The 13,420-nt window shown below is 37.1% G+C and overlaps 1 protein-coding gene across 3 annotated transcripts in view; it reads left to right on the top strand.

The window, feature by feature from the left end:
• grik2 (glutamate receptor, ionotropic, kainate 2) overlaps nucleotides 1-13,420 on the top strand; it is a 239,825-nt gene that overhangs the window by 169,945 nt on the left and 56,460 nt on the right. For all 3 annotated transcript variants that reach the window (XR_014200724.1, XM_082150286.1, XM_082150285.1), the window contains 2 exons: nucleotides 2,472-2,678; nucleotides 7,754-7,977. Coding sequence is in view for 2 of the 3 variants with exons in the window: in XM_082150286.1 (XP_082006412.1) it covers nucleotides 2,472-2,678; nucleotides 7,754-7,977 (431 nt within the window). In the remaining variant the exon portion in view is untranslated. The remainder of the gene's footprint in view (nucleotides 1-2,471; nucleotides 2,679-7,753; nucleotides 7,978-13,420) is intronic.

A 13,420-nucleotide genomic window follows, 5' to 3' on the forward strand; every position in this document is an offset into this window, starting at 1 on the left:
AACAGGTGTGCAGTGACAAAATTTAATGCGATGGCAAAGCAAGGTTTTGTGTCATCCTGTAGGTCAACTATTTAAAAACACTGCTATGATATAAGCGGTTGGGTTATGTGTCTGAACCTAGCATTCCAGATACACTACATGGACAAAACTATTGGGACACCTGACCATTATGCCAACAGGGACTTTAATGACTTTGGGTCCTATTTTAACGATCTGAAACGCAAGTATCAAGCGCGGAACGCAAGTAACTTTGTGGGCGGGTCTTGGGCGCTGTTGCTATTATACCGGCGGGATAAATTACTTTTGCGCCGACACAAATCTAAAATGAGCTGGTCTGAAGTAGCGTCATTATTCATAGGTGTGGTTTGGGCGTAACGTGAAATAAACCAATCAGAGCGACATCTCACATTCCCTTTAAGAGCAGGCGCACTTGTTCCATGGCGGATTGCTATTATAACGGCGGATTTGCCAGACGCACGCCAGGAGCGGTTCACAGTCGAGGAGACCGACGTTGTGCACACGCTACATTGATTATGGCCAAGCATGCACCCTTAAAATAGCATATGAATAAAATGCGCAACTTTAGACTAGGTTTTTCCTGGTTAGTGGTGGAATTGTTTTCTAAACCTGCAAAATCGCACCAGGGAACGTTTGCGCCAGAACACACCTCCACTTTTCGCTGAACCGCCCCCGGGAGCGCAAGTTCATTTCCTAGTTTACCGGCGTGTGTCTGTGGAGGGAAAAGTCTGCTGTGCGCGGGTGCAAAATAGGAATGATACATGAGTTGGTGTACAAAGTCAATTGCGCTGGGTGCAAGATAGGGCCCATGGAGTTAGTCCCCCTTTGCTGCTATTACAACTAACACCCTTCTGGGAAGGCTTTCCACAAAATTTAGAGCAGAGTAGAGCATTTGTGATGTCAGGCACTGATGTCATCAAAAGATGGCATACTATCACACTATCACGCTTGAATTCACTGAGCTCTTCAGAACGACCCAAATCTTTGTAAATGCAGACTTAATGGGTGCTTGATTTTATACACCAGTGGCAATGGGTCTGATTGAAACACCTGAATTAAATTATTAAGAAGTGTGTCCCAATACTTGTGTCTATATAGCGTAGATGTGAATTACAGCAGGTAAAATTGTTACTACATGGAAGATGTGAAATGAAATGCTTACAAAAAATAAAATAAAAAATGGTTCAATAGGGAGGTCATTACAAATTGTATTGTTAGCTTAATTCAGGTAAAGCTTTTAACTGAATAATATACATGATTTTAAAGAATGTTTAAGTATTTGATATGTCTCATCAAACCTAACGCCTTAAAGGTGTAGTCATATTTACCATTGCTCTTTGAATTTTTGCAGAAAAATTTATTTCAGTCCATGCACACTGTGAAAAAGCTGAAACAATCTTGATGCAACCAGTTTCAAGACTTTTTTGAGTTTACTCAACTTATGTAATACATTTTTATTTTGTATCAACTTAACAATTAAAGTTGGTCTGTGCTTTCATCAAACATAATATATCAAGTTTTATGAATTCAAAAATGATAATGTCTTTTATTTGTGGATCCAAAATCAATAAGCTTGCATTTTTAGTTAAGCTTAGAATTAACATTACATTATAGTGATGATAAACTTTCAGAGTTTGTCTAACTTGAATATCAGCAAACTGTAAAGGTTAGTTATTTCTATACAACAAAACAAGTATAGGAGTAATTCTACAATATAGGGTACATTTCATGTCCATTGATGATAATTATATTTTGTATATCTCAGAAATATCATGTTTTATAAGCATGACTGACATGCTTTTTCGTTTCACTCTCGGTGCGGTTCGATCTTTTTGCGTTTTGATGCGTTCGGTCTGGACGAGCCTTACGGTGGCTGAACTGGCAAGGTTTTCAAAGCTCAGAGAATTTAAGCAAAAATTAAAAAACTAAAACGTTGAAAAAGCAAAAATAGTTTGTGCATACATGATGCTTTGATGCATGAGAAGAAGTGTTGTTTCTATGCCGGGCTCCTGCTGTGAACAGGCTGGCTCTCATTGGTTCATTAGGACTGTGAATATGCAGGCGGTGAGCAGCGTGGGGGCGGGCAAGCGCTTATCTCTCTCTCTGCTGAAGCTCCCCTGGCATGACAAATCTTCCCGAATCTCGCTGGTATTGAGGGATCTGTTCACACCAGCTTCCTGTAGTCTAAACCAGATATCTGCATTCTTATTGCCAAGATCAGCTGTCTCAGAAATTGCTTATTTGTTGCTCATGCATCACAATAGTTAACACAATGTTAAAGGGATTGATCAACTAAAAATGAAAATTGTCATCATTTAGGTTAGGCTACTCACCCTCGTGTTTTTCCAAATCTGCATTATAATGCATTATATATTTTCCTAAATAACTGTAACCACAGTTAAAATGCATTATAACATTTGCAGATTCCTCTACAATATGTTTCCCCTCCACAGGCAGAGCCTTACGTGATGTTCAAGAAGTCGGATAAGCCGCTGTACAGGAACGATCGTTTCGAGGGCTTCTGCATCGACCTGCTGCGAGAGCTGGCTGCCATCCTGGGCTTCTCCTACGAGCTGCGACTGGTGGAGGACGGCAAGTACGGAGCGCAGGAGGAAAGCACGGGCCAGTGGAACGGCATGGTCCGAGAACTGATGGACCACGTAAGTCAGACTCCACCGTCCAATACTGTTTTGATTGCACACATCTTTCCGTACAACCCTGCAAGGTTGAGCAAAATTGGCCCCCCTTTCAAATGATAAATGTGAATATACAGTATATAGACTTGGCCACCACCAAAGATGTAGAATTGGGATTTAAATCATGAATAACTTGAATTTATTGAATAACAATTCGAAGAAAATCTAAATAACACAACATCTTTATAACAATAATAATCATTAATTTTGATTAATCATGACTAGGACATGTAGAATCCACACACATCTCTTTAATTTAAAATAACTATTTTAATTTATGCAATTTTCATGTGATCAAAGCTGAATTTTCAGCATCATTACTCCAGTCTTCAGTGTCACATGATGCTTCAGAAATCATTCTAATATGATGATTTGTTGCTCAATAAACATTTCTGATCATTATTATCAATGTTGAAAACATTTTTGTGGGAAACATGATACATTTTTTAAGGATTATTTGTTGAAAAGAAAGTTCAATAAACAGCATTTGCAATATAAATATTTAGTAACACTATAAATTAATATTAATAATTAATCATATTTACTGGCACTTTTGATGCATTTAATGTGTCCTCACTGAATGAAAAAGTATTAATTTCTGTAAAAAAACACACACTCTCTTATCCCAAACATTTCTATAGTGTGCTCTTCAAACTCAAGTATTGTTTCTGGACAGACCCCATATGTTTTGTGTATGATAACACGTTTTATCATGTACATTTTTTACTGAAAAAAAAATAAAAATTTCAAAACTGCTAGTTCTATAAATTTCTTTGAATTACATTCCATCTTAATTTTACTTAAACTAAAATTTGAATTAAAATTCTGCTTCATGTTCGTTGCTTCAATTCAATTTCAATTACGTTATTAAGAAATTGGACTTAATTCTTAATTAAATTCAGGATGGTACACAATCCTTACACACTTCCACCCTGCTGCAGAAGCGATGTGTCAAGATTATACAATAAAATGAGATGCTTTCAGTGAAGAGAGGAAACAGATATGAAAATAAGATTAACAGTCTGTGTGTGTGTGTGTGTGTGTGTGTGTGCAGCAGATGGCATGAACATGCGATAAAATAAAACTCAAGCACATACTGCCGAGAGGACACAAAGTGAAAAATCTGGCATTAGTTTTCCCCCTATAGAGCTTATTAAGCACACACACTTTTACAAACACACACATACACACAGGAGCAAACACTGCCCTTCGATATCCTCATTAGACTCCTCTAAGACGACGATAGGAATAAACACATTTCTGAGAAAGGAGCGTTTTCTGCACACTGTGTGTTCAATAGCAGTATCCGTTGCTCCAACCGATATATCAGACATCTCTCTTAGTCACTGCCCCTCAGTTGGCCACGGTCGGATCGTCTGGTGTGAAAGTGTGTGTGTGTGTGTTGTCGTAACATTCCCCGGCAAACCCCCCCACAAGACGAGAGCAGGACAGACTGTAATTGGCCTTGACAAGCTTTCAGAGCAGTCTGGAGTTTGCAGTTTGCCAGTACATTGATGTGCTAGAGATAAAAATATCTTGTCAAAGGACTTTAGAAGAAGAAGAAAAAAAGAAGGTAGCGAGACAACATCTGCTCACTTCTGGCATTAATTTGCCCCCTCTGGGAATAATTATAGACAATCCAATAATTCTAGACAGAAGCCTTTATTTTGAGTGAAATTATACCACTTCTACCAGTAAACGCAGTGAAATTGAACTAAATGTCAGTTTTAGCGTGTCAGCGTTCAGACAGCAGGCCCTCCATGAGTTCTGGAGGAGGAATAACGCCTTCACCGTGTCAAAACCCATGATTCTTTGAGGAATTATCACATCGAAATTGCACTGGATATAATCTCACATTCACAATCACACTGTAGTCAAACTGTAGTATAAAACCTCAGCACTGGGCTTGGACATGTGCCATTTAAATGTTAAGCCTCTAAAATAAGTTTGAAGGCTTGCAAATATTATGCAGGATTTAAAAGAGGAGTATATAATGCAGAACGGGATACTCTGAAGATACTTTGTCATTTGATTACTTACTTTTTTTATTTGGAGCTTAATAGATGCTAACCTCTGAAGATAACATTTTAAAATGAATAAGTCTGGGATCAGTATACTGTTAAAAAGAATATATATATATATATATATATATATATATATATATATATATATATATATACAGTATATATACAGTATATATATATACAGTATATATATTAATTTTTTTTGAAAGAAATTAATATTTTTAATCAGTAAGGACACATTAAAGGGATATTTCACCCAAAAATTAAGTAATTAATTATCCTCATGTCGTTCCAAACCTGTAAGACTTTTGCTCATCTTCACTGGAGTCACATTGATTTCTGAAATTATGTATTTACTACCTCTCTGGGGCTTGGAAGTGGAAGTTACATAGACTGTCAATGGAGGGACAGAAAGCTCCAAGATTTCATAAAACATATCTATATGTGTTCCGAAGATGAACTAAAGTCATACGGGTTTGGAAGGACATGAGTAAGTACTGACAGACTTTTCATTTTTGGGTGAACTAGCCCTTTAAATTGATCAAAAGTGGCAATAAAGAGATTTGTAATGTTACAAAAGACTTCTGTTTCAAACAAATGCTGTTCTTTTCATCAAAAAATCCTGATGTATCACCATTTCCACAAACATCTGAATCAGCACAACTGTTTCCAACACTGATAACAATCATAAATGTTTCTTGAGCAGCAAATCAGCATATTAGAATGATGTCTGAAGGATCACGTGACACCGAAGACTCAAAATTCAGCTTTGCCATCACAGAAATAAATTACATTTTGAAATAGATTACAATAGAAAACAGTTATTTAAACTTGTAATAATATTTCACAATATTAATGTTGTTATTGTATTCAAATAATGTAGCTTTGGCGAGCATAAGATATTTAGTTAAAAAACAATTTAAAAGAATCTCACCAACCCCCAACTTTTGAATGGTAGTGCATATGAATACACTTCTGAAAAGCTACATTGTTGCTTTGACAACCATAATCAAGATGTTATGGCATGTTTACAATGGACATGAGTGAAGCATCACATCTGAATCTCTCCCATTATAAACAATTAAGTTTCCTGCAATTGAAGCAGAACAGACTGTATAGAGCTGGATTTTGTAAATTGTACTGTGAATATAAACAGTACGGCAGCATCTCTACCAGCTGACACATCTCAAATCTCACCTTGTACTGTATATACAGTCTTACTCCTTATTGATATGCTAAGAAGACATGGTTTTGATTATTGCAGCTGTGGTTGTCACAGTGATGACAACATATCACAGGCCACACCAACAAACCGAGGACATGTTGAGCAGCGTTTGTGTAGGCAGGACCGTAGTAAACTAGGCGGTTGCCTAGAGCGTCATCATTGCCTTCTGAGGAAGCATCTAATGGAAATAAACCTCATAAGTAACGGATCTGGAACGCTTTCCATACGTCGCACTTTTAGGCTAAAATGATCAGCATAATTATAGTGCCTAGTACCGTTTGCAACATTATTTGCATTGGAAGTGTGCCTATTATGCCTTAAAATGCTTGTCTTGCAGATTTCCAGTTTACAGTGTCTCAATTTGTCCCGCAGTATAATTTGCATGTAATGACTATATAGACGACACATCTCTTTAAGTATAGACGGTTCTGTTGCTTACAATGGAAGTGATCTAGTTTGGGGTGTGTCATGTTGCTTCATTGATGTGTATACACAGTTTAGTCCTCAATTATTTATTATGGGTTTTCAATTAATAATCAAATAAAAAAAAAATAAAAAAAAAATAAAAAAAATGGAACTTATGTCTTCCAAGAAGTGATCCTCATTACTTTTAACTAAAAATCCCTAGGTGTGATAAGAAAATAGACAGATTGTCCAACATAATCTTAAATCACTTTAGAAATTTTACTAACGATAAGTAACTTTGCAACTACATGTTAACTAACTCTCATTAGAGTATTAGTAGACTGTCTGCTTAATATCTGATAACACTTTATTTAGATGCTCCTTGACTGACGTTCTACTGACTATAAGTAACTTTACAACTATATGCCAACTTATTCTACTAACCCGAACCCTACCATTCTACTAATACTCTAATGAGAGTTAGATGACATGTAGTTGCAAAGTTACTTATTGTTAGTTGAATGTCTGAATTGGACTATCAATTGAATGTGTAACTATAATAATTGTACATTTTGATGAATTGGTTGCGAATTTGTACGAATTTGTACAATTTTTTTTTTTTTTTTTTATCTGCTTACACCATACTGATGTTTAGGATTAGGCTTAGACCTTCAAGCTTACTTTTCCCCCCCCAAAAAATCTGACATTTCATTGTACTAATTCACCACCAATTGTTAAAATGTAAAAAAGTTATGTTTTCTCATGAGATTGAATTGGATGGTGATGACATTTTCCAAACATTGGGCCTCATTAATGAAACGAGCAGAATGGACAAATGATTCCATTTCTGGCAGCTTCACGAATTTTTAAAAAACTGGTACATTTTAGTGAACTGGTATGCATTCACACAAAAATGACTGCAGCATGTCGAACACCCTGGACAGTTTTTTTGTTATAAAATGTTAGTATGTGGACTAAAAGTTTCAGTCTGAGAGACACAGGATATTTCCGCTTCTGACAGTGAGCCAACGTCGGCAGACCTGCGTAAAACCTTTAACCCCCTTGATTTTCCCTCTTTCATAAGTGCTGTTTTCATTTTTTTAGTCTAGTTGGGTAGCTGAGCGAGTGGATTCGGTTCAGCGCCCATCCGGTCCCCTAGACCCCGTAAATCATGAAAGGCTTTAGTAAGTGCTGAAACAGTAGCAGGTAAATCAAGAGAGAGAGCGCGAGTCCACGAGAGGGCTTTAAATTTCCTCTTAAACGCTGTGGGGCAGAGTGTGTGATGTGTAAAAGCCCTGTTTTCTTAATTTGATTTCCTCTAAATGCTTCTGCTTGCCCTGATTTACAGCCTATCGCTCTTTTCCCTGTGCGTTATTTGTTGGCAGAAAGCTGATCTTGCAGTGGCGCCACTGGCCATCACGTACGCGCGGGAGAAGGTCATCGACTTTTCCAAACCCTTCCTGACGCTGGGGATAAGTATACTGTACCGCAAGCCCAACGGCACCAACCCCGGGGTGTTCTCCTTTCTCAACCCCCTCTCCCCCGACATCTGGATGTATATTCTGCTCGCTTACTTGGGTGTCAGTTGTGTGCTGTTTGTCATAGCCAGGTAACATACCAGCCACATATATATAGACATAACCCCTCATCATAACCTCATCTCATTGACATTTTAGATTTTAGATGTTTAGATTTAACATTAGTGGCCTTGAAGGAATAGTTCACCCCAAAATAAAGATTCTGACATTTACTCACCCTCATATCATTCCAAATCTGTATGACTTTCTTTCTGTGGAATGCTAAAGGTGAATTTTTCACCTCTTTTCCATGTTATCAAAGTTTAAGGCAAATAGGCCTGTGATGATGCAAAGGCCCTGTTTACACCTGGTGTTATGATGCGTTTTGGTCGATCGGATCACAATTGGATGGCGGTAAATGCAGGTGTAAACAGGGTCTAAAACGTTTTGAGCTTGTCCACTTTGGACCACTTCCAGAGGTAGTCGAAAACACATTCGGATTGCTCTCGTAGTGTAGACGCTCATGTGGTCGAATAGCCCCATCCTCCATTCCTTTTCAAAATCCTGCTCTGGTTATTCTTCAGAAATTCACTTTGCATCATCCATGGAAGTTTGACAGACTTGAAACGACATGAGCATTGAGTAAATGTTGACTTAAGGAATAGGTTAACTATTTATTTGAGAATTCTGAATGCCACTCACAATATTTACATGATGAAACGTCATGAGATTCAGCTCAGTCGTTTCCTGGAAAATTGTAGAATTATGAAATTCTTGCAAGTGTGAATAGGAGATAACAAAGAGTTAAGGCTTTCATTTGAGTGAGAGAAAGAGAGAGGAAGAAGCACGTACACATAGGAAACACACATGAGAGAGGAGCTTTAAGGGTTGCTTTGGTCTTCCTGTCTTGACGCGGAGGAGATACAGTATGTGCCTCTACTCTGATAATGCACGATAGCACAAACCACAAAAGCAAAGATGCTAAATCACAGTTTAAAGACAGTATGTGTGTGAACGACAGAAAGCAGGTATGCGGGGAGTGTTCAAGCGTGTGTGTGTGTGAGTGAGATTGAGGCATTTTCTGGTGTGAAACGCAACCCTCCCTCCCCATCCCTCGCTGTCCTTACTGTCTAGTTTGTATCTTTTTCTTTTCTGACTGGGTTTTTCCACATCCTGCTTCACATTTCCTTTGGCAACTGAGATGTCATGATATCTAATGCTGCAAAAAAATGTGTTTGTATAGTTAGCAGCAGATATTGCTCTACATATACTCATTCCTAATCCTTCATTGCTTAAATTTGCTTAAACAAAATTAAGTAGCCTAATGTTTAGAATGTATAATGTATGATAAATAAATTACACTTAATTGTTTATAATAAGTAGAGATTACTGGCTAATGGTCCCTTAATTGGATATTCTGGATTTAGTGCAAGTTAAGATATCAATTAGAAAATAATTTCGATTCGTACTCAGTTTGTAAAAACAAACTAAAGTATAGCCTCAAGCAGCAGTTTGCAGAATCCACTGGCTATAGGAAGCTGCTGGAATGGAGTCAATGAAATGGATTTTTTATGTATCTGTTCATAACTTTATAATAATTTATTTTATACCGGATTGGGCTTATATTTCACAGCTCAGAATTGACAACTGTCAGTTCATGTTTTTCCTCATTGCTCCCAGATTGGCAGATACAGTATAGCATGCCAACTTCACTGCATCAATGAGACACAAACTGCAAACATATCTCGCTGCATGGAGGCTGTACAAATGTACGGTGCCGTCCAGTTTGGACATTTTTATTGCACATTATGAGGTCAAAAACAAAAATGTAATTGTTCACAATAAGATCTATAACATACATTTAGAAAACAGATGTGAAAACAACGTTAATATTCTTACATTTTAATTTTCAAATCCATGAAAGTAAAACACATCCATAAACATTTTGCAAACTTTAAAAAACAATATGCAACTGTGACATGTATAAAAAAACTGATTCATTGCATGACCCTTTCATCAGAAGATTTTACATAAGGCTTTACATAAATGTCAAATACTGCAAAAAAAATAAAATAAATAAGAATATAAAAAAAATGGAGGAAAATATGGGATCCTGAGTGAAATCTGTTCCTTGTCAGGAGTGGAACTCACATGTAAATGTGTAAGTCTCTATCTCAAAGGCTGACAATTTGAATAGCAAAAATTTAACTACAAGTTGCCAGGCAACCATCCAACCCATCCATCCCATAATTACAAAACGCAACTGGCCTCTTCTTCCATTATACTTTTAGTGCTTCCATTTGAAATGACTTTTTGTATGTACTTTTTGAAACTGATGTATGAGTCGAAATTATCTAGTGTAATCGACAGCTTATTATTTATTCATATCAGACCCAGAATTGTCCTTTAAATGTCATATACTGTAGTGAATTCTTAGAATAATTTGCTGAGATCATTTTTTTAATCATTAATCATACAAAACCATTTTCATTTGCATTGGGTCTTTCCATTGGTCCTCATCTGAAGCATGGTGGGGAGAAATCCACAGAAAATGCCTTATTTTAACCCTAAAACTCTTGGGTTACTGCGGTCAGCTGGTCTAACCCAAGAGAGTTATGGTTAATGCACTTGTGCTTTATAAATGTTACTGGCAATATGATCACATAAGTTTATAACAAGCTACAACTGCCATCTAAGTTGGTTCAGAATATGCACCTTTCACCTTATAACTGCACTAATGTTAATGCTGGGTAAGTGTTCACCTTTCCATTCCTCAACTAGAGCACACATAACAAGCACACACATCAACGGCATGTTTTAACAGCAGAGAAGACCTAACACAAGATCGTATTACTGTGTTTATGTGTTCGTCTATTTGTACACATTTCTTTATGTGTGCATGTGCGACTGCTTTTGTGTGTGCACTTTAAAGCTGGTATATGCAGAAAACATGCGTGTGTGAGAGAGAAAGACAGAGCAAGAGAGAGAAAGAGATCACAGGGTGACATAATGGGGACTGGTGGAGGGTTTCCTAAGGCTTATTCTCACCATGCAGTATTTAGAAACCTTCCTTCTGGGCACAGTATGAAAGTCAAATATTTATCCTCTTCTCAGAATCTGTAATGCATATCAGCAGTTGTTTTTGTTCCTGTTGTTTTCATTCCCTTGAAAAGTTTCTCCTGTCTTCTGCGAAAGCAGGTGATGAAGCAACCGAGGAAGTCTCAATTATAAAAGAGTTACACTTACTGTACTTATCACGCTGATTCTTTTGCCATAAAACGCTGCCAATGCAATACTTATATGTTTAAATTCTGCGTCTGATTCTAATGCTTCAAAGAAATATATATATTTTGTAGTGTCATATTCTTATGAAAAGCAAGTTTATCTTACCATTCCATCCATACAGTTTAAGCAGGAGTTTATTGTGTTTTATTTATAGATTGAAGTTTGCAACAAATTACTTCTGTAATCTGCTAAGTGAAACAAGAGCAAACAAATAATAATAATAATAATAAATGTTCTTTTATACTCTTTATACATCAGAAATTGATTGAATTATATACATTATATACCAGAATAGATGAGGCATACAGTTGGAGAGAGTGTTATATACATACATATTGTTTATAAATGATTAAATGATGACTGAAATCCTTTCTTCAATATCAGTGTAGGATCTTTGAAATCTAGGAATCCAATCGTTCAGAAGCTCTCCTTAACAAGCAGAATGATTTTATGTCTGCAGCAAATGGTACAGGATAAGCTACTCAACAGAGAATTAGGAGTTTGTTTAAATCCCTAAATGAAAGTATATATGAGCAATATTTGTAGTGATGCTTGTCTTAGTAAACATCACTAATGAATCATTGTCCTTGCTGCAGTGAGAAACCCCAAGCATGCGAAAGAAAGGAAGGGATACGTCCTCCTCACAGGATGAGTAATGCTTTCACCAGTCTGGGCAAGTGCTTATCAGATCCCGCTCATTTCCAGGTGGAATATGCTTCTAAATGGGCTGCACTTAGGATGATTTAACAGACTGCTGTGTGGAGCTGACTAGATAATTACTCGGAGTCTATGAGGGAAGAGGATGGAAAGAGGACACGGAAAATGTATTTTTCTCGTTTTACAGTACAAATATAAGTACAATACAAATAACAATACAGTACAATACAAATAAGATACGTCTACCTGAGAAGCAAAATTGTATAAAATAAGACAAATATATTTTAATATAAGAATACATATTCTCTTATGTATTTTTTTAAATGTTTTATAAGCTTAGCCCTTAAAAATGATTTGTTAACAACAAACGCACATTTGATTAGAACCGCTGAAAAATCTGTTTCACAATCTATTACTATTCCTTCTGGTAGTTTATACTTGTTTAGCAAGTAAAAGCCCCTTTAGTATAATTGTAAAAACATCCACCTTCAGCTCATGGTTCACGTGTCTTTTTACTGTGAAATCTTTACTGATTTTCAACTATAGTTGAAAATCTATAATGCTGGGTTGTTTAATGTGTGTATAATGTCATTTAAAAATGTAACCCAAGGGCATTTGCGTTAATACAACTCAGCATTTTTTATAGTGTAAGTCAGCGTAAGATTTTATATTGTTAGTAATATTTCAAGATATTGAAATTCCAAAAATCCACAAGCATCTTCTGCATTGTGTTAGTTGTGAAAATTCAAAAGAGGTCATGCTTGGCACTGCTATAGGATGTTATAGACATCTCCTAAGACTGAAACTCCAGTAAGACTATGCTGAACAAGCAGCCAGTCTGTGAAATCTATGGTAGCGCATTGATTAGCAATGCATCCTTGTGTCGCATTCTTATTGAATTGCATGTTAGCTAATCAACATGACCTCAATGCTAAACGCTGCAGCACAGCAACCCTACTTAAATATGTCAGTCTTCCAGATCTGACACTACTGTTATCAGTGCGTGATCGGTCCTGCGCACAATGACTTTCTGAACCCCCCCACCATTGTTCTTTCCTGGGGCATCAATGTTTCCTCAGCCTTCGTTTATCTCTTCATGTTGACCTTGCTCAAATTTTCCCTCTGTGGCGCAGATGACCGGAGATAACAGAAGGTCAGTATAATTGGATGAAACTGACAGCTAACGGGCGACTGACGCTTCCCGTAGCAGCAGGTTAAGCCACGTCTCACGCAGACAGAGGCTGTTCATCGCCTCTCTCTCCTCCGCTGGCACGCTCCAGTCCATGACAGACATCCATGTTAGATTTGCCGTTAGTAATTGGCTTTACAAAACATGATTGTGTGAACTTGAACAAAGACCCTTTGCATGAGAGGTCTGGGGCAGAAGTCTTTGCAAGATTAAAGTTCGTATGTACTCAGACTTGCATCACAAATAGCGAATGAACGACTAAACTGGTTCATGCTCAAATATTTTTGTTCTATGGCTCTTTTCTAGTGAGTCTAGAGCCTACATAGCCAGTGACCTTCTAAGGTAGCATCTTAACCTCATCTCATAAGAATTTGAATGCATTCGTGCTGGTATGTAACAAGTTG

This window comes from Leuciscus leuciscus, assembly GCF_965113295.1.
Source record: "Leuciscus leuciscus genome assembly, chromosome: 20".
NCBI lineage: Eukaryota > Metazoa > Chordata > Actinopteri > Cypriniformes > Leuciscidae > Leuciscus > Leuciscus leuciscus.